Genomic DNA, 23281 nt, shown 5'->3' with positions numbered 1-23281 from the left:
TTTTGAGGGAAATATTTGTCCCTTCAGCTGCTAAATACTCCTCTTTGTTCATTCAATTGTTTCTAATTTAATCTGTCTTTCACGATTTGTGCTAAGCAGGTAGTGTACAGTGATTTTTTAAGCTCTTTTTCGTTGCCTGCTATAGTAGAAAATGGCGATATGAAGGTAATGAGAGTGAAACGGTACCGTTGAGGGTGAGACCGCTGAACGATGAGCTGAAACTCACTATAAAGCGCCAACAAGCAGAGCTGCACATTTGGTGATAATTCTCATGTATGTTCACAATGACAAGCATTTCACATTGTATTTGAAGTTAGAGAAATATGGAAAATAGCTGGTTCAAGCCTTTTACTAACCCCAAAGATAAAATATTTAACATAATATATTCCCTTGTAGAGGCCATATTCTTGTTCTCCAGGTGGAAAGTTTGTCCCCATAATCTGACAGATTTCTGTTCCTACAACCTATAGTAATAATACATGTACTCAGACGAACACACACACCTGTAAAAGTCCATTTGGTCAATCTGTGGGTAAAAGGACTCAATATCTTTCTGTCCTTGGGTGAGGAAAATGGTGAAATTGGCGAGAGAAGCTTCCACTGGGAACATCTTGGAGAAGCCGTTGATCTCTGTGCCAATCTTATCCAACATGCCTTTCACTCCTACAAATCAAAATGAAAATATAAACCACAAGTAATCAGAAGGAGTGATGGATTTGTATTCTACATCAACCAGAAGGCCACTCAAATTAGAGGTGAACACTTTAAGGAAAGGGGGGGGTCTAACAGAAAAAACAAGGACTTACGAGGTAGAGCTGTGGTTTCATCATTCACAGGTGAAGGTGAAAGAAAAAATGAAAGTGAAAGACTACAGTTAGACTAATCTCTTATCGTTTGTAAAGAAGAAGGGACAACAGCTATATGTGTTAGGCAAACTACACACACACACACACACACACACACACACACACACACACACACACACACACACACACACACACACACACACACACACACACACACACACACACACACACACACACACACACACACACACACACACACACACACACACACACACACACACAGTTAAGTACCTGTGACAATGTTTTTAGTTTGTTCTTTAACCAGTTGTGGTGTATCATTAAAGGATGAGTAACCCTGGAGGTGAAGAGTGAGAAAAGAAAAAATATATAATTGTTTTAAATAGGGAGGCTTCTTTAAGAATACGATAGGTGAAAAAGATAGTGACAACATAAACAGGAGGATGATGATGATGATGATGATGAGCTGGACTAACCTTTTGTACAATGTTGCTGAGGTCTGTTCTCAGGACAGTATTGACATTGACCAGGGCATGATTAACATCTGGTAGCTTATGAAGGGAAAGATACAAATATAGATCAGTAAAAATGGCCATTTAAGATGCTTGTTTCAATTTTCAGTTGTGTTGATTGTGAGACAATCTTTAGTTCCTGGTACCTTAGAGTAGTCAGAGTTGATTCCCAGCTGGGCGAGCGTGGATCGGATGGTGTTACAGGTGGACGACACAGCTCCATTAGTGCAGGCAGGGTCTGATAAAGTGTTGGAAAGAGAGGCCCGCTCCCCAGATAGACTGGCCTGAAGCTTTGCTGTCCCCTCCTGGAGAACCTCCAGAGAGGAGCTGACGTTCTCCAGAGCCTCTTTGGTCTCCCGCATAGCTGCAGCACGGAGAGGGAGGATGACATTTTAAAATAGGCTGATAAAAAATACACATTTACTAAAAGAATCCACAACAGTGTGCTGTTTTGTATTGTCCAACATGTGATCTTCAAATGATTTACATTAATAGAATGTACATTCACAATTCACAAAACTATCACAGAATTACAAACAGGATGACAATAACGCTGATTACACTGACGACAGACCAACAACCCACAAAGGGAAACCACAATACAAAACACAACAGGGGTTCAGATCAGCTCTGGTTACCTTTGATAGCATTCTCAACTTTAGCTTTAGATAAAAGAAAAATGTGCAGAAATTGGAGAGGAAAAAGGAAGGTTAAACGATGTTGAGGATATGCCTTTAAAGACACCACGGCAGTATTAAAACCATAATACAGGAAACTGCATGTAAAAACGTATCATGTAGCATGACATGGTAAGTGCGGCTAGAATTTTCACAAATATATTGTTGCGACAATTTAATTTTCACTTCACCAAAATAAGGGTTGATATACAATTTCAGTTTATACCGTGTTTTTGGGGGTATTTTAATTAAACAACACAGTTTATCTTGACATGATTAAAAGTCTGAGTTTATGCAAAACATTAGCAGCAATTTACATTTTAGCAACATAGTTCATGGGAGGAGAGGTTTTTCTTTGAATTTCAAATTGAATGTCACCAATCAGATATGGTGGCAGAACGGGGTGATATTGTGTTATCAACCCTGCATTATGAAGCTGTGTAAACTGTACAGGAGCTCATTCAGAGTGTGTGCTAACCTCCTGCCATCCGCAGCGCATTGTCCAGTGAGGGCACCACCTCTCTCTCCAGCTGACTGTGGATCCTCCCACCAAGCAAAGGTCCAATGTCTGTCAGGAAACACAGAGAGATCAGATTATATGAGAAAACTACAGCTAAATATGACTACACACAGCGAGCCACAGACAACCAAGTGAGATACATTACTCTGTATCACTAAGGCTTTGCTTTATCAATCATGTTGGCTGTGTTAATCTATTTGGCATAATTATTGGCTAGCGTAGTTAAGTTAAGTTTTTTATTAGTATCATATTTGGTAGTTCTTAGACTCCAAGACAAAAGTTTAAAACATTTCAGTCAGTGAAAGAGGAACATATTATTTTCTAGAGGTTTTGTGAAGGAGGGTATTTGTATCCTCTAAGGACATCAGATAAACTTCTTTAAAGGGAGGCACAAAGGTTAAACAAATAATGTAAGTAAACAGTCTGAGTTCACTTACTGTCAAGGTCTGACAGGACTTTGTTCTTTGCCGTGTTGTACTGGGCTGTCATGTATTCAATTTGCTGCAACAGAAAACAGGCATCACTCATTTAGACACATTTTCATTTTATATAGGCTTTTACATAGAAATGTGTGAGTGTATGTGTGTGTGTGTGTGTGTGTGTGTGTGTGTGTGTGTGTGTGTGTGTGTGTGTGTGTGTGTGTGTGTGTGTGTGTGTGTGTGTGTGTGTGTGTGTGTGTGTGTGTGTGTGTGTGTGTGTGTGTGTGTGTGTGTGTGTGTGTGTGTGTGGGGGGGACACACATACCGTAGGTGTGTTGTTAGCAAATGTCTTAAGGTCCCTCATGTTGGTGTTGATTAACCTCCGAGTGTTCTTAATCTGGGCGCTGACATTATGGTTCGCAGCATAGGCGATGAACACTCCCAGACTAAAACACACACATTATTTTATCAATTTTGTATATATGATCACATAGAGTAGGTACAATTTGACTAAAGTATAGACAGTGAGCAGTGTTCACCAGCAGAGGGCAGCATGGCTACATCAAGATGTACTTTTGATCACTCACTGAAAGTTCACAGAGACATGTGACAGGCCTGAAAAATCACATTTCTCAGCTACATAACTCTCTTGTATATACCTCTTTGGGCTCTTCACAGTCACATGCCAAATACACTTTATGATGTGCAAGAACTTTCTCCTGATGTGGAGTTGAGAGAGATTTTGCAAAGATCTACAGTACACATGATGAACAGTCAATAAATGTACTTAAAGTGGACCTATCATGCTATATTTGAAACATATATTGTAGGGTCATACTTATATAAAACATGTCTGTGAAGTTTTTTTTCAAAATACCAAACAGATCATGCATTTTAGCCATGCCTCATTTCGCTCTATTTGCTCTTTTCCAGCCCTGTTTTTGCAAGGGCTGATTCTGTGTTTGTGGCAGACTACAGCGCCACTTACAGGCCTGGCATATGTACTACAGCGTCTCCAGCACTTTCAAGCGGTCTCTCATTCCCCTGATAGGTGGAGAGCTGCCCATATAGGCGGAGCACCCCTTTTCTGACATCAGAAAAATTCAAATAATAATCAACTCCGTTGCAGCCCCGTTTTTAGAGATTTGGGTATGGAGGAAAAGAGAGAGGATTGTGTTTTCTGACACTTGGTGAGTTCCCTGACACACCGGGGACACATATTCATGTATAAAAGACATACAAAAGTGCATTTTGCATGATAGGTCCCCTTTAATATATGAGTCTCTTTTGGAAACCTCACCTTCTAAATTAATCTATTTTCCATCTATTACCTGAGGATTGGTAGAGATTTAACTTGTAAAACAAATGATTATAAATGATTATACTTTAACTTTACCTCACATTTATATCTCAGAAATTACGTACGTTTGATGTTGTTAAATACTGTAAATAAAAATGCAGGATAGATAACGCTCTCATAATTCAATGGTGAAAACAAGGATGATGTTGTTATTAAGGTGTTGAGCTGATGATATGCAAACTTTAATAATTACGTTTGTGATTGCTATTCCTGAACTTTGAAGATATCTTACACCTGTTAAAGTTATTCAATGGTACAGCCGTATAACTGATGTATTCACTTTGCTGAACCTGAAGAAAAGACTTGATTGGGTGTCAACAGAAGGAAAGATTGTGTGAGATATAAAATAATTAACCCTGATATATGAATATCACCAATTGTACTTTATGTACTTACATTGTGTGCGTGTGTGCGTGCGTGTGTGTTAGCATGCATGTTTGTGATGTGAAAGCACTCATTCAGACAGAGAGGCCCCTTTACAGTCAGCCAGGTGATATCAGTAACACCTAACTGTCCTGCAGTTTGGCTCTTATTTCTCCGACTGTGCACCTGTCTCCTACACAGCGGGTGATCTGCAGGTAATCTCCTGTCTGTATGTGAGCAGATGTTTTTAACTCCACAGATGTACACATCTAAGCTTGTTTAGAGGTCTGGTGGATTATGACAGGATATGTTACCAAAAGGTTTTATAAAGCCTATCGTGGATTCAGGGGGAGCTCTGCAAAATCTGAAAAAGAGGCTTCAGGTGAGGACACGTTTTTAATGAGAAAACAATATACACAGCATATAGAGTTAGAAAGCAGTGAGGTTTCAAGACCTCTGTAGCTGCTCCTCATCTCTGATTGAAGCTAGTAGCTGGAGACAACATTAGCCACCCCTAGCACAACATCACTGAAACTCCTTTTGGACTATTAGCAGTCAAGGTGCATTAAAGGTAATGTCAGCCTCCAGGGTTTCACGAGAATTTGTTGTACTTTGCTTTGGGATCTACGACTTTAGGTTTTACAAGACATGCATTCCTTTCTCTATACATCTTATGGTATATCCAGTATGCAGCACAGTATGTCCAACACATTTGTAGAAGAGTTCTATAGTCTCACACTTCCATGATGCACACAGTGAGAACATACATGAGACCTAATAAGACCTTTAAAAAAATCCTCATGATGATAAATAAGATGATAAAGACTCACGACATGAAGATGGAGGTGGCGACGAGCAAGGCGGTGTAGAAACCTCTCTGACAGTCTACGTTTTTTCTTTGTCTCTGGTGCATCTCCCCTCCGCAGTTATCACAGCAGCGACACACACAGAAACACAAGGCGATGATGGGCACCAGGACCACGAACAGGATGCCGATAGTCGCACATATGAGGAAACCCGCCTCATAGTAGATCGTCTGCAGGAGAGGATATAAACAATCATCATTCCACCTCACCTCCTTTCCGAGACATTGTGGATTATAATGTGAAAACATAATGTTATGAGGAGTTTACCTGTAGTAACAGCACCACATTGTCTGGCTGTGACACACACACACACACACACACGCACGCACGCACGCACGCACGCACACACACACACACACACACACACACACACACACACACACACACACACACACACACACACACACACACACACACACACACACACACACACACACACGGCAAAAGGGTAAGAAAGACAAACAAATCAAGGTCAGCCAAAAGATTAGGAGGCAGAGGAAACATCATTCTTAAAACCTAGTCTATACAAAAATGTTCTCTTGCTTTTATTTCATATCTTATTGTTTTTATTTCATATTGTTAACTTTTTTTTTCTTACTTATTCTCAATTTGCACATTATTTTTTATTTTGTGAATTATATGATGGTTAAAGGTGGGGTAGGTCATTTTGGAGAAACCAGCTCGAGTGCGCTAGAATTTGAAAATACACAACCGGAGAAAATCTGCCACTTCCTTACAGAGCCCCTCCTCCAACACACACGGACGCTCACATGACCAATGAGGGCACGAGATACGTTTGTGCACAGATGGAAGGCTGACAGGCAGGTAGGCCATCCAGTTACTTTAGCCGGGCCGGCTCAGATGATTGGTCGTGCTTTTTACAGTACTACGGCTTCCACAGATGACATTTTTTTATGGATTTTTTGTCAAAGCACTTAAGATATTCATTGCTATCGGGATGTTAAGAACATTCCATGGAATATAACAAAAAGTGTATCTCGAGCCGGTTTCTCAAACTTACCTACCCCACCTTTAACTGCCTTTTTGTTTTGTAAAGTACTGTTTTTAATAATAACAAGCGTCAAATCAAAGTGGGGGAATCCCAAAAAGCTTGTTGGAATCGCAGTAACAAGGCTATTATATTACCCTTTTGTGATTCTTACCGTTATGTGTTTAAAATATTATAGAGACTTTATAGATTATTTCATGTTCTATTAAAAAGGCCACTCTAAGGCCTTAAAATCCCATTGAAATGATTACAAATAAATGCAAAAAACTAAATCTCTTACAGGTGTTAAATTAACAAATGTATTAACCAGTTAAGTATCATTACTGCTTATTATCAAGACTAAAATATGTAATCTCAATAATCTTTTAAACCAAACATACCTTTCTCCATTCTTCTATTTTGATTCCTCCCATGTTTTGTTGAATAACTTTAATAATCAGATCTGAAAAAAAAGATAGAAGAGATAGGTAAGCACACAAGTCTTTCAATCTGCAGGAATGTAATTATAATCACTTGCAGAGTTTACCAGGGTGTATACGGATTGTACAGAACGTGGTATGTGTCATCTGCCAATTTTACAGTACGAACAATCAAACACACTTCCTGCACTACATTTGACGAGCTAAGCTGGAGGGGAAAATCCATTTATCTGTTCGTGAGCAGACAACACAGCTTACGTGGATTCATATTTTAATTTCCCGAGGACAGTATTGCGGAAGGATTTATCTACTCTTATATCTGACAGATGTGTGTTTTTACGGAGGCTGTTATTACTGTGTAGTTTGCCGATGAGAAATGCACTTCAGTCCATCTGTCTGTTTGTTTTTATAGGTCAGCCATCACTAAGCTCACCTGGATGGTGACTCACCCTAAATGTGAATTGGGGACACACTGATTTCTGTGCACACGTACTGGCAATAACACTTGTATGCACACAGACTCGTTCACATTATATATTTTACAACATGTACAGTTAAAAAACACATTATAAGTGGATGTGTGTTCATCTACAGATCAAGCATACAATGTGTACACAAACCAGTGGAGTATTCTTTCGATGATTATACTTTTTATTTTCTGAAACTTTATACTTCTACTAAACTACAATTGAGGGATAATACAGCTTTTTCTTCTGTATTATAATTTTCTCAAATACTAATAATAGACAACTTATATATTATTATGCACTATTATAGAAAGCTAGGCAGCACACAAAATGGCTACCGTTGTCCCCAACATGACCTGCTTACACATGAATGCGTAAATATATAGAAACCTATCAAATGAAACTGTTTTTATTTTTCTGAAATTGCATTTTTGGTTCTCTAGATTTATTTTGATGCTTTGTACTTTTACCTATGTACAATATTTTATTTAGGGGTTTTACTAAAAGTCCATATATAAAATATCTGAATACTTATTTCACCAGAGATACAGACATATTTATATCGACATACAGTACATGTTGAATTCAACATATTAACATTGAAGACTACCTGTTTGAAGCTGCATCCCGAGTCAAAGCAATATACTGTATTCCAGTGATTGCTATCATTCAGTGAGATTTCTCCCATGATATCGGCAAATGACATGATATAAAAATGTCTGCTCTTATCTATTCTTTTAGAAATGTAATATCGTCATAAACAGTAACATGCCTCGGAACAGTAGGTGACTCTGCTCTGCTGTTTGTAAACAGATGGAGGCCAGTGTATCATTTAAAGCTGACACAGCTGACACACACACACACACACACACACACACACACACACACACACACACACACACACACACACACACACTTTATTGTCACTATCAATTCAAATTAAAATGTCCTGATGATATCATGTAATCAACAAAGACCCCATGGTGGTATCTTTGAACACACTACACTGGTAAATGAGAGAGAGAAGACGTTTCATTGACTCATATTTGAACACTGTTTAGTCTACACAGTTAATCAAATAATATCCATTGAGTGTTTAATTAGATGTTTTGCTATTCCTTTAGTTCAATAATTGGCTGCAAAGCAACTGCCTCTGTTTCATGTGAGGTTTCAAGTGTGTGCTTTAAAAGTAACATGTCTCTGAATAAGCCTCAAGTAAAAGAAGTTGAGATTTTGGATATCTTTTGTGACCACATGGATGATCCTCTCAACAGCAGCACCGTCCTCCTCTCCCTCAGGGAGGTGTCTCTCTTTTCCCAGACCTGTTTATAAACCTGCAGGAGCCGTCAGACTGTCATGTCGGGTGAAGACATTTACCTGGTTGAACTCTGCAGCTGCAGCATATGAACACATCTGAGTCATGCCCATGCCACCTGTTGTTGCTCAGCTACTTAGTTAGCATTAGCTGCTGAGGGCAGTTAAGCTTAGACAGCTTAGTTCAGTGAGCCAACATAAGAGTAAGCTAATGCAAATGAAAGGAAGAGGGGGGGGGTGAACCTGAATTAGACCTAAAGCAAATGAAAAGACCACCGTCTAACTCAAAAGAAATCCCTTCTTCATCCTGAATATACTGTAGACAAAAGTAAGGAAGTGAGGAACTAATTTCTTTCCAGAGCCGTACAAAATCATTTGAAAGTTTTCATATCGTTTTTTACAATAAGAATTATTTATTTTTCTTTCTTACATTTCTATTATTCAGTTAAAAAAAGCTGTATTTCTGCAGAGTTGCAGACTAAGATTAGATAAATAAATATGTGTACTATTTGAAGTATTAGAACGAATAGATTCTGACTGTGGCTGTGTATGATTGTTCAATTGTCAACGTGTTTTTATCTAACAGAATAATCTCCTTTAATCTAGATTTCTTAGCTTTTACAATGATTTTCACTGTGGTCAAAAAACGGTGACAAGAGACATTCAAAGGTTTATATTGACTACAAGCAGAACAAACACACACATAGAAAACACTTTGAAGCTAAAGAGCAAACCACCGAACACCGCAGCGAGTTAGCGCTGTTGAAGGCCGCACCTACAACCCTCTTACTGCCATGTATAGACGCGCACAATCCTCTACGCTGACTGACCTGCTCTGGAAGATCATTGGAAGGTGGTGGTAAAGCCTTATGCAACCCAACAACTATCTTTACTTTTTATGTTAAAGGCCTTATTTAAAGTAAATTCAGCCCCACACACAGAAACACAAAGGGCATTTGTTATCCTGCATTCACCTAAACCCTGTTAACTGTGAAGTATATTAGCCACACTTAAAAACCTAAATCTATAACTTGAAGCATTCAGTGGGAGAGATGATTAAGAAATACATCCATACATGTTGGTCAGTCTCTGCTCCCTGGACAGTGGATTTGAACACCTTAGATTGCTTTGAAAAGCAAGTTAAACCCAGTGACCCTACTGGAGAAATGTACGTTTCTGAATATATTCAATCATTACAAAAATGGAAGACGGTTAGGGGAATAATGGGGCCATGGTGGAGTTACTGGTAGAGAAAAGTGCAGGAAAATAAATGATTGGCTACATTATTGGCTATATTTCCCAGCAGTAAAGTTTCAGTTGTGCTCTTTGGCTTGTCACCCCTTATAATGTAGTGATGTCTACATGCGACCACTCATAACAGGTTGCACATGACGAGTGATATTCAAATCTGGGATTGTTTATACAAGAAATCACAAATGCCAGGTGCAAATCATACAAAAGTAATACTATCCATTATGTCACAACAAGAAAAAAACAAATGTTATTTGTAAAATAAATGCATATGTCCAAAAGACCTGAAACTTCTTCAACATGTATTTTCTATGCAGTTAAACACTATGTTACACAGCGAGTTCATCAGGTTAACCCTAAGAAGGGGCTCCTAATCCCCCATCATTGGAACCACTGACACTAACAGTTTCCCCAAGACTAGATTTAAATAGTTTTGAAATAAGTTGAATTGGTAGGACAAAGTGATTGCAGCTCTCACTTTCATTAATGTATATTATAAAACCACAATGGGAACCTAAAGTGATTATGTGGGATGCACTTCAAAAGGTGTCAGGTCAGGTTATGAAGTACTTCCTGGTTGTTACTTTAAATACTACTAACTGTTTGGTATACAGAATTACACAATGCTATAAGCACCGTATGTATTCTGAAGGCACCAGGAGCTAAAGAAATTACACAGCCCGCTGTGAGCTGGCCAAAGTAACTAAGAGGATTATACGGTATTTTCTCCTGTTTGCAGTAGACACTTTATTAGACACTGCCCACAAGATGTTATAATATGGATCAGGTAAAGAGAGATAACAGACTGAATCAATGTTGTTTTGATCAATTGAGTGACTTTTCTGATCTATGGAATATAAGAGAATAGATATTTTTAGATTTATGTATTTAAGATTTTATAATTACAAGACATTAGCATCTACTTTAGAAGCAGGAAAGGTTGCAATTGTATTATGTAGTTAAAGAATTAATTGATCTGCAAAAGTGTTGCTTTACAGAAATCAATTAATCCTGGTGTCTATTCTTTCCTTCCTCCCTTGTTTTGCAGATATCCTTATCAGGAAACTAATCAAGTTTTTTATTTTGTTGTCAATTCAATTTAAGGCATTATCTCAGTGATTAACAACATGTTTTTAACCAGTGAGTAATTAAAGCAAACAGATAAATACCCAGACTATGACCCACTTTCAGTACGTTCGTGCAGTCTGCGAGCCAGCATTCGTAAGTGTTTAAGTGTGTGTTTGTGCGTGTGCGTGTGTGTGCGTGCGTGTTACAATGCCATCTGTAGCTGCGGTAGCTGTGTTAGCATTAGCCCTGTGGATGCTAATCCTCTAATCTACCCTGTGTGTATCAGGGGGATAAGACACACGCCCTCCTCACATAGTGCAGGAGTATAAAATGCATCTTCCTTATGATACGTCACACAGATTTGTAAAGAGGGATGAGCGATCCAGATCCTGACTACAACCAATGCACCAATGACGACCTGTGATTCACGCTACAGCAGCTGTCCTGGAAACCTGAAACATTCATAATAAAACAGGGATTTGTGGAGATTTGTCTACAGACTTGTTGTGAGATTGTTCAACATTAGACCAATGTTCTTGCAAGGACAATCAAATTCCTTTCCTCAGTCTACCTTACATTGGTTTGTAATTCTCCATCTCAAACTCCAAACAACCTCAGCCCCTGTGACCCCAACCGGTCACCACCGCAAGAGCTAAATATAACTCAAGCCCTTTCTACAACCATGTACACGGGCACGCATTAGGCCACCGACAATACATGACTCGTATCAACGAAACATTCTAGGGTATAAACGTCAGAATCAGTACTGTCGAATGTCTGCATTTCCTAAAGGCAGTGTTTCCCCTACCATTGTCTTGGCGGGGTGCTGCGCCCTGCCAACGGAGCCCCCCCTGAAATTCAAGGTGTTTAATATTTTATTTTTTAAAATATTTTTTATATATTATTTTATATAGCACCAAATTGAAACTAATCTATATCTACTCTCAGTTTTCACATTGAACATGTGCTCTTTTATTAAATAAACTAAACGCTTTCATTTTAAGTTGTGAGTTTAGTGTTTTTGACCCTAAGAAACACCGATGCATTAATCAATAACAAAATCCACAGCTCCTCTCTCTGCTCCAGAGGATTTAAAAAATATATATCCCAAAACCCACAGATTATCACTAATATAATTTATCTAATATGATTTATCTCAGGGACAAACTATGTTTTTTGTATGTAATTGTGATTACATAAATGGTGTTTATTTTAGAAATAACCTATATTTATTTTACAGCTACATTGATTGGAAGAATAATTTAGTGGGAATGCTGTTAACAGCATTCCAACTATCTGTTCTATAGGCTACGCACAAAATTCTTTAATTTCATTCCGCCCGTTATTTTGCCGGTCTTCTCCTCCCGAATTGAACATCGCAGAAACTCCGTTCGAACATCAAAACGTTCAGCTCGGTCGGGAATCGAGTGCTATTACTTTTATCATTCATAACTTTCATAATTCCAGAGATACATCCCATAATTCATCACATTTTTAACCATTGAAGTCAATGGAGAAAATCTTCAGACTTGAACAATCTTCATGCGACTTCAACTGCTAACTGTTCCTTCATACTTTCACTCAGAAACCTCATTCCAACTTTAAAATGTTACACATTATTCTGACATTATTCGTGTAACACAACTTTTAAATCTGATTCTTACTTTTAGAGCAGAGTTCCCGTTAGAATATTTTTTCGCCGGTCAACATGTCCGTTAAAGTTTAAATCTTCCGGACAAAATGAGAAAAGTGCAGGTCAAAGGTCTTCTTTGTTATTTATTGTGCTTTAAAACAAATTGAAATGATTCGATATTAAACAAACTAATTATAGTAGATTAACTACATTATTCAAACGTGTTCAGTAATTTACAATAACACGGGAATAATAAACGCAGCGCTCCCCCTCTCCTGACAGCCCGTCAGTATCATGCAGCTCGCGGATCAGTAATGAGTGACCCGACAGTGAAACTAAACATATCTATAACTAGTTTAGGTAGTTTGAGAGCTAATTAAAATAGCTACGTGTGATATTCTAACCTGAAGTGTGTGTTTTGTTCCGCTCACCGCTGCATGTGATCATGCAACACATCCTCACTCCCAGGTCGGCCTATGTTGACGTTATGTCAAGTCCCCTGCCAGCTTTTTCCAACGCAAGGGGGGGGGCCTTAGCGTCCATTTTCAACGCAAGGGGGGGGGCCCTTAGCGTCCATTTTCAGCTTTCCGGGATGTCCATGTGCTCCTATGGACGCTCATGGAAGCACGGCATTCGTTTGCTTGTGCCCATAATGGGAAGTATTAATATATATATATATACCCACACGCCAGCTAAGGTCAGAAGAGCTTTATTTAACAGCTGGACTTATGTTTGTGACCCCTCCTGTTGTTAATTGATAACATTACATTACATTACATGAATTGATAAGCCTGAAACATGCACTTGTCAAGGTTCAGAGGCACATTTTGCAAATATGGCAGTAGCCATCGATCAGCTTAAGATAAGATATACTTTATTGATCCCAAGTTGGAACATTTGCATTACATCAGCATGTGTAACAGTTAAATATGCAGTGGTGTTTATTTGTAAATCATTTAGTATAATCACACAAATTCTGTGTTTTATATTTAACAATTCTGTGTTCTTTATTTATTGATTGTTCAATACCTGACAAGGCCGGAGATGAAATATCTGCATACATCTTATAAGAGTATAATACATTATGTATAATATCAGTTAAAATAAGTGCTTCAACATAGTTAACATTGCTGGAGGTATGCACACATATTGATAGATGTCTTGTAATGCACTGTTGAGGAACCTGCGACCCAAGTTTTTCATTCAGTGCAGAACTACACCATAGTTGTGTAGGCCTATATGATATGTCAATAAACCTTAGAACATCTTGAAATCTTGAACGGGATGTGCAAAATAGTCATTATATACAGTCTTTAATTAACTATTAGTAGAGAATAACGAGTAATGAATATACTTTATAGGGATCCTATTAATATCTAATAATAAAAATAATGAAATTCAATAACATGCTTTAACCACCAGGTGTCTCTTTATATCATCTGTGCACCTTTATGGTGTAAATACAGCCTATCTACCAATTGGATCAAATATAAAAGTGAGCCGAATTAGTGTTGATACTGCAAGGAGACATATTGTGTGAAAAGAAATGTAAGATGTTGTTTAATGGCTGATATATTTATGATCCACGTCACGTTTTCAGTTCCTCATGTTTGTCTTCTCATCAGGGCTATAAATACAGAACTACGGCAGATATGTAATATTTAATGCAGCCGAACCGTGTATTACAATGCCGTTATGTGATGACTTTCAAAGAGAAAAGCAAGCACACTCGGAATAAGGTATTATTTTATTTTTTAAAAATGTTTTCGGTATGTTTCCGGTATTTGTTAATGACGATGTGCTCTGAGATGTAAGACTGGAATTGCACAGGGGAAAATAACGTATCTTTAGATGCGGATTGTGTTAAACTAATATGTTTGCGCTGTGGACCAACACTATACATTGACGGGGAAGGGGGTAGCAATAAAGATAACACCATTAAACAGTTACACAACATAACAGAAATAATATCGATAGCAGCGTCCCTAGCAACCACCTTGGTAACAATGAAAACGTTGGACGCAATTTCCTGAAGTAATCTTCGTAATAACTAGCAAACTAAAGATCATGTACATCCACTGCACACATCATCTGAAATAACAACTCATATTTCTCAAAACGCATTTTAATGGCCAAACTAACTTTAAAATAGGCATTTTACACCCAGAATAAAACGAAGTTCGGCCATGTTTTCAGGGAGAAATGTGAAGATCACGTGACGTCAAACAGAGCTAATGGTGTAGTCCAAACGATAGCTGGGGATTCTGGGTAGTGTAGTGTCTTCTGCCATCCTTTACTCCGAAAAAAGATTTGTTTCTCCGAATCGAAGGGGAAAAATACAAAAGCATTGCACACAATTTAAACCAATCAATGTTGTGTAATTAACAAGGATAGTCTGGTGTTTTTTAGTCGATGAGTAGTGCAGATATCACTGTAAAATCAATCGTCTGTAAGGGGAATATTTACTTCCGGGTGTACAATTCTCCGCTATCCAATGAGAATGGACGCTCTCATTGCCTTTAAGGGCAGTCGACACAAACGAATGCCGTGCTTCCATGAGCGTCCATAGAAGCACATGGACATCCCGTAAAGCTGAAAATGGACGCTAAGGGCCCCCCCCTTGCATTGAAAATGGACGCTAAGGCCCCCCCCCTTGCGTTGGAAAAAGCCGGCAGGGGACTTGACATAACGTCAACATAGGCCGACCTGGGAGTGAGGATGTGTTGGATCATGCAGAGCTGCGTGTCTACTCGTCAGCAGCAGCTGATATCTCTCTCCCGTCAGATTAGACTTCACTCGCGTTTATGTCCATATCGATCAGATCTAGCTAGTTCTAGCTAATGATAGAACTACCTGCTTATTAAAAGACACCTAAACAATAAGTGTCGCTATGCAACTGGGTGAGGCCGCAAAGTATAGCAGCATTATGCATTTGTTTACATGCCCACCGGAACCCCGAGGCATTACCAACAGATCAACACACAATCAACCCATACAGGACATCTCTTTCTCCACATTACGTGTTAGACATTAGAATTGACTATTCTTGTCTGTCACATACTCTTCTGTCTGTCACATAAATGCCGCAAATTGCGCAACTGATGTGGTATTGCGCTAAACGGAAATTATTTTGAACGGACACTTTGACCGGAGAGATTTAGATGTGCCGGTCTTGAGCATATTTTACCGGTCGTAGTCCGGTAATTACCGGCTAACGGGAACTCTGTTTTAGAGATATTAAACATTGTTCAGACCTTCGTACAGAGGCCTTCTTCAGATTTTAACATTAACTAGAGTGCGTGATGTCACAGCTAGAGTGTAGGAAATCTTGAAATTTGCCTTCATATTTTTTTTTAAACTGCCATAATTTGCAAACCCTACATTCCTGAGACATAATTTGTCATGACAAACGTAGGAAAACATCTCGTAGCTTGAAAAATGACAAATAATTAAGCAAAAAATAATTAAACAAAATGCCTCTTGAGGGCATGAAGTGACAAAAACTTTCAACATGTCTCCATTAAAGCCCATTGTAATTTCAGGCTGATATTTCCTCACGGCAGCAGCCGCACACCTTTAGGTAATCTGCCAAAAAGGCCACATTATTGACCCGAAAGTACAAAAAAAGCACACTTCAGATATTCAAGGTCCTTGAGATGCTTCACGCTTTGAAATTTCACCGATATCTGTTATGGTTCTTCAACAAAACGTTCACATGTAATAGATTTATCTCTCATTCAGAACAATGGAAACCTTTGATCTCTGGACACCTCGTTAGATCAAATATAAACACCTGTGTCATGGAACACTATGATGTCATAACTCCAACTGACATGCTCAGAGCAGCAGACTTCAGATAAAGGTAAATGGTCCTGCCCTCAACAGCTCTACATCAGTTATGGGTGTGTCATCATATGCCGTTCCCTCGCCATAAAAGACGATGTCGCTATACATTAACTCCTATGAAAATGTTCAAAAAGTGCTCAAACTTCACATGTGTGCTAACAGTCCAGCCATGAAGACATCTACGGGACAGTTTTGAGATTTCTTCAAATGCCGTTGCCATGGCAACACAATGCTCCCCATGAAACACGGTTCTCTCATAACTTCAGTGAAAATCTTCCAAACGGCCCAAAACTTCACAGGTTTGGTAACGATGCAGCCATCAACGCATCTAAGCGTATTATGGGGTGTCATCAAATGCCGTTGCCATGGTGACAGACCACTCGCCATGAAACACGATGTCGCTGTAAGTCCAATGGACACGGTCCAATCGTTCCCCAATCTTCACTTCTATATCACCGGTCCATGCCTCAACAGCTCTACGCCAAATCTGAGATCTCACCATATGTCGTTTCCATGGAAACGCATCCCTCGCCATAAAACACGATGTCGCTATAACTCCTATGAAAATGTTCAAAAAGTGCTAAAACTTCACGTGTGCTAGCAGTCCAGCCGTGACGACATCTACGTGAGAGTTGAGATTTCTTCAAATGCCATTGCCATGGTAACACAAGGCTTGGGATGTCATCAAATGGCGACAGATCATTCATGTAACCGCCCGTGCAGTCAACATGGAGAGCGGCCTGTCTGAAGTCTGTCTGATTGTTGTATTGTAATCCACTTTATTATTATGATGGTTTTTATTGAAAGTGTGTTATTATAATGTGTATGTGTGTGTCTCCAGACTGGAGAAGATGAGTGGTTTAAAAGGTGAGGAAGAGGACACATCTTCAGTCTCCAGCTGTCTGTAGTCAGACTGCGTTTTACACTTCGACAGAGAGGAGGACAACAGGATGAGTGTTAACGCCAAGTTCTGCTGGGATTTTAGTCCAATGAGACTTCTACAAATGTTGTAAAGTTTTTTCCATTTCCTGGTTTCTGACTAATCAGTTACAATCAAGTTATTTCAAAAGTTTGCAGTTCAAATATTCTGCTGCTTTTCCAAGCCTTTTTACTTTCTTTTCTTCTCTCATCACACATTCAGGTCCCCAGTGTTCATTTCAATCTAAATTCTTCACTTTCTTCTTACACATTACATTTCAGCATAGCAATTCAGCGTCAACTTTTCAGCATAAAGCATTCCCACTAGCAATTTCTTCAGGAATTGCATTAGTTGATCTTTACTATTAGTAGTATATTGGATTTTTCCTGTAGAAATGGCAGGGGATGCTCAGTGTGAGAAAACGTTTTTAGAGAGTACTTGTCCATGGACAAGTGAGTTTGGCAATTTACTTGTCCGAATACATTTTTCACTTGTCCAGAATGGCCAAAGATTGGGGCCACTGGAATCTTCTTCTTCGTCATCGTATTTTACATTTTCCCACGGTTTATACGACACCGCTCAACGTAAGTGAGCGGTGTCGGTTATTTTTGGTTCTCGATTCCGGTTCTTTGAGAGGGTCAAAATAAGTCCCATGACAAACTGGGAGAAAAATATATTTATGAAAACATTAAGTCAAATCTGTATTCCTATTTACAAATCACTTCATACTGTTGAATATCTTACGGTTATTGAATACAATTATATAAAAATAATCTCTGCATTGTTTAGTTGGTTCTAAGTGGTGCAGTTTGAGAATGTACAATTGGCCCAGTCTCCTCTGATGTTACACTGCAACCTGCCTGTGAGACAGAGTCCAACCACACATGTCCAACACATAACCTAATAATAATAATAATGACACATTAGATGTACAGCCTATAGGCTATAGCGCTCTTCTACAACTCAAAGACGCTTGCACGCTTACACATGTCCTGCAATACACAGCTGCAGCTGCCCAGCTGCTCACTGTTTGTAAAAGTAAATAAATAGTATTTTCATTTCAATAATGTACTTTCTATACCCTGCTTCATAAACAATACTGACATCCCTGCGCTGCTCCGAGTCTGGGGGTCCGGGGATGTGAGGACAGCGCGAGGACGACACAGACAGGGAGGCTGCTTCACTTCATAAAGGAAATGGCGGTCAATATTAACAACACAGGGGCTAAAACGCTTAATAACCTTCATTACGTGTTAGAGAAAGAACATAAGAACGGGCAGCGGATCCGCTGTGTGTGTGTAGAGAGAGAGAGAGAGAGAGAGAGAGAGAGAGAGAGAGAGAGAGAGAGAGAGAGAGAGAGAGAGAGAGAGAGAGAGAGAGAGAGAGAGAGAGGCTGAGCTTCACCGTGCAGCGATCAGCTGATACGGAGCATAGAGAGAGCTGCAGTCCGCCTCCTGTCCTCACAACTCTTATTAATCCCCGTACCGGACAATTGTTATTTGTTCCTACTCGGAACAGAGTTTTGCTTCCCAACCCGGCCACTGTGCTACACTTCCCGCCCCGCCCCGCCCCCGTCTAACTGTACAGAAAGCGGCGAGATGCATTTAGGAATCGACAAGCAGAACCGAAACTAACACTTCTAAACGAACAATGGCGGATACGTATAATTTGCGAATGAGTTCTGCCTTTTGTAAACTGAATGTATCAATAATTTGTCAATACATGAGGGCGAAAAACGCCACTTGTCCGCCGGACAAGTCAATTGAAAGATCTACTTGTCCGATATTGTAAATAACACGTCCCGGACGGTGGGACGTGTACTTTTTCGCACACTGGATGCTATATATTCTGCTTTTCCTCCTACTATGTTAAACTGAATATCTTTGGGTTTTGTACAGAAAAAGATTTTGGGAATCTTGGATGGACGTGTTTCCGTATTTTGTGAGCTTTTATAGACCCAGCGATTATTGATAATGAAAATAATGGTTAGTTGCAGCTCTTCATGAAGAACAGTTGTAGCTGTGTTTTACATTGCCTTCAATTCTTGCTCAGGTTGTCTGAGTAACACACTCAAAAGTTTGTATTCATAATGATCTCTGAAGTTTTTGGATTCACAAACAAATGGATTTATAAGGAAGTGATATTGCGGCCTTTTCCAAAAATAGCTTTTTTAATTGAACAACTGGCCCTCTCTTTGCAAAGTTAATTTAGTGGATTAAGTTGATTGGCAGTCATCTGAGCCTAATGTCTTCAGTAAAGCAGATGTATACAATGTAATATTGAACCTGAAAGTATGTCTGTTGTGTTTATTATGTGTCAATCAACATGTAGGATATGATTATGATATGTGGGATTGTGACAGGACATCCAGGTGGTCTCTACCTGTGCATGTGTATGACAGTAATAAATACTGGAAAGTCCCTGGCAGCAGCATATGGTCCAGCGGATTAAGGTATTACGAAGGGATGCAGGTGACAGAGAAAGCCTCCTCTAATCGCTGATCTGCTAATTGATTACCAAGCCAGCGGTAGTGACCCTGGACACCAAAATGGCAGCAATTTAAAACCTTCAATCCTATGGCACTATGTCAACCTCCAACGTGACCACTCACAGCCGTACATACGGTACACAAACAAAACACTTTTAGTTGGTTGTAGCTCAATATATCCATCAATTAACTGCACTACACCAGGTGGCCAGGAAAACAACATTCACCATGTGTGTATTGATTAAAGACAGACCACGATAATGTTAAAGTATTGGCACCCAAGAGGATCATTTATGAGCCATTGATCCCAATAATCTGCTCATAGTGTTGGTTTTTGAGCTCAACAAGCACATAATAAGCATGCCGTCCCTAACCGCACGTGTGCTGTTTTGAACCAGAAGTGTTTTAATTAGGTGTGTTGTATGGAAGTCATGCATCGAGTCAGCCATTAGATTCAAAGTTGAAGAAAGAATACAGATTCAGCAGTAGTGCAAACATTTCCGGCAAGCTCTTTGAGGTTTCCCATGTTTTTTGGACTTTGTTGTTTAGTTTGTGACGTAAATTAGATCAGTTAGACTGTAATGCTTCTGACCGCTATCAGGATTTCTGAAATAATATGACCAGTGACCCCTCAACACAGGTTATCACTTGCTTTGCAGGTTTATGTGAAAACACAGATTTCCTTATGGCTTGTTTTTTAAGGTTTTTTCAGAGACAAAAAAAAAAAAAAAAAATTCTTTTAACTTAATCATTTTGTCACCACCTAAAACCCCAAGTAGAGGACCAATTGGCTATATTTGAAGGCGAAGATAGATGGTGTAACCAGACAGACCACTGGCCAAAGTTTCTGCTATCTATCCCAGTGACTATCCAAAAGTCATAGTCATTGGCAGTAAACACTGAAGGATTAGTAACATGCATTATTATCATGTTCCCATCATTAATTAACTAGCCTACATTTTTTCTGGCAGCTTCTCATTGCAGTGTGATGGACCCCTTAGTAGAGATCAGTGGTGAAAAGTAATTGGTAAAAGTAGATTTACTCAAGTACAATTCTGAGGGACTTGTAATTTACTTGAGTATTTGAATTTGTTGCATACTTTATACTTATACCCCACTACAAATCAGAGCTATATAGTGTACTTTTATTCCACTATATTTACTCTATTTCGTACCTTTAGTTACTTTGCAGATGTTGTTTATTGATGAGAAATATAATCAACACTGAATGCAAACTAGCTGCATCTTTACCAGCGTTGATAAACACTTTAATGCATCAATAATTGTAATCAAAACATATAATATTATTCTGAAATATATACTTTTTTTGGTACTTTACTTATATTTTGATAGTCATACTTTTGTACTTTTAATTGAAGGACTTGTACTTGTAACAGAGTTCCTACACTTCTACTTTTACTCAAGTACAAGATCTGAGTACTTCTTCCACCTCTGGTACTGATTTACAAGTTCTTTATTTATTCAATCATACTTGTATTGCATGCCATACGTTATCATCATGTTTGTATCTTGTTTATTCTTTATATCTTAATGGTTTGGGTTCACGGAGGCAACCGCCATTAAAATCCTTTGCAGTGACATTAAAGCTGAAAACCCCTCATCAGGTAATGGTGAGTTTGACACCTGTTAGGGTCACTCCTAGTCTCCTACATTAGGTTATTTAGTGATATAAGCGTTGTGTTTATGCAGAATGACTTGAAGAAAAAGAGCTGAGAGTCCACCTCAGAGGGAAATAAGACCCGGAGTAAAGATGAGAAACCTGGGTGGGGAGGAGGGGGGTGGGATAATCTCACCTTTAGGAAAGGTGTTCGGCTGAACAACGTAGAGAAAAGCGTGGACCATGTGGAAGAGAAGCCCAATAGGTCCTGGCTCAAAGTAAGCGTGGGTATCGTAAACAGCAGCCGGTACAAACCCAAAATCCAACGGCTCCACAGGGGGAGGGGACCGCTGTCTCTGCGGTTCCGCCCGGGCCTCCACCGGGGTCCCGTCCCTCTCCTCCGCCTGCTGCTCGCCGCTGGTGGTGCCCCCCCAGCAGAGCAGCAGGACGAGCCAACTTGTCCACAACATGGCTTAGAAAAGTCCAGCTTTATACAAAAAAAATCAAGTAAAAATCCTAGCCCCTATAGGGGTTGAAGAGGGGAGACGGACGAAAGACACCTGTCCCTCCCGGAGGTTTATCCCCGCAGTTCACTATCAACCGTCAGAAACTTTTAAACTTCACATCCAACCGTCGAGTTTCAGCTGTTATCTCCTGCTTGTTTCCCGGTACGGAGACATTTTCTCGGATTTCTTCTACGACGACAAAAGAGGACTAACGGCCGAGGATGTGCTCGTGGTCTCGGTGTCCTGGCTCACTCTCACCGGCCCTAATCCCCCGTGCACGTAAAACCCCAGAACGCGCGCGCTCGCTGAAAGCTCGCCGGCTGTGCCGCGCGACACCGTCGAGTCAAATCACCTGTCAGTGGTGTAACTACATACTTTTACTCAAGAAGCATACTGTAATTAAATACACATTAAGGCAGGTTACGTGTAAATTCACTGAGTATTTCTTTCTTTTTTTACTTTGAATTAACATGCCAGTGTCAAATAGTGTTTGACCAATCTAATGTCCAGGTTAATAACCTTTCTTATATGCTTAATTTCTTATCTTATTTCTTAATTTTTTACGATAACATATTTAAATGATATATTTTAAAATCATTTTTAAATGTAGGCTATATTGAACTGTATCACCAGAAGGACATCCTAAAGCTACCCAGATGTTTAAATATATTTTTTATATTTTATTATACTTTTAGGCTATTTAATATAATTCAGAGACCGTTTGCATTTAGAAGGTGTCATGGGTTCTGGGTTATTGTAAGGTATAATATATCACTATTTTGACTCATTTTAAAAATCGCATAATCTAGCTGTAAATGGATAAATTAATCAGCAGATCCATCGTTATTGAAAATATTTGTTAAAAGTTCAAAATAAGCTCCATCTCAACAACAGCAGAATCCTGCTTTTACATGAATGCAAACATAAATTAACAGATAAGTGTCACAGGGGACGAACTTCTCCTTTGAAACTTTAAGTACTTTTTCCTGATCATACACACATACTTTTACTGAATTAACATTTTCAATGCTTGATTATTTTTATGGTATGCTTTTACTTAAAAACAGGATCTAGGTACTTCTTCCTCCACCGAATGTGACGACAGGTAATTGACTCTGAGGTCACAGAGCAGCTGACCTTCAGCTCTGAGGTTGTTAATAGACGGTCAAGGCTTGTGAAAAAATGTCAAGCACACAGGGTTC

The 23281-nt window shown here is 39.2% G+C and overlaps 1 protein-coding gene across 2 annotated transcripts in view; it reads right to left on the bottom strand.

Annotated features, from left to right (window-relative positions):
* Positions 1–22348, bottom strand: part of prom1b (prominin 1 b) — a 36047-nt gene extending 13699 nt beyond the window's left edge. For both annotated transcript variants that reach the window (XM_034085776.1, XM_071203435.1), the window contains exons 1-11: positions 21770–22348; positions 6931–6992; positions 5809–5835; positions 5506–5711; positions 3278–3398; positions 2971–3034; positions 2492–2581; positions 1483–1700; positions 1301–1375; positions 1098–1161; positions 504–663 (exon numbers count right to left, since the gene is read on the bottom strand). In XM_034085776.1, coding sequence (XP_033941667.1) covers positions 504–663; positions 1098–1161; positions 1301–1375; positions 1483–1700; positions 2492–2581; positions 2971–3034; positions 3278–3398; positions 5506–5711; positions 5809–5835; positions 6931–6992; positions 21770–22043 — 1361 coding nt within the window. In that variant the 5' untranslated portion in view covers positions 22044–22348. The remainder of the gene's footprint in view (positions 1–503; positions 664–1097; positions 1162–1300; positions 1376–1482; positions 1701–2491; positions 2582–2970; positions 3035–3277; positions 3399–5505; positions 5712–5808; positions 5836–6930; positions 6993–21769) is intronic.
* Positions 22349–23281: the final 933 nt, after the last annotated feature.

This window comes from Pseudochaenichthys georgianus, chromosome 1 (genome assembly GCF_902827115.2).
Source record: "Pseudochaenichthys georgianus chromosome 1, fPseGeo1.2, whole genome shotgun sequence".
NCBI classification, from domain to species: domain Eukaryota; kingdom Metazoa; phylum Chordata; class Actinopteri; order Perciformes; family Channichthyidae; genus Pseudochaenichthys; species Pseudochaenichthys georgianus.
Note: the sequence above shows the minus strand (reverse complement) of the source record. Positions and strands in the feature narration are given on the sequence as shown.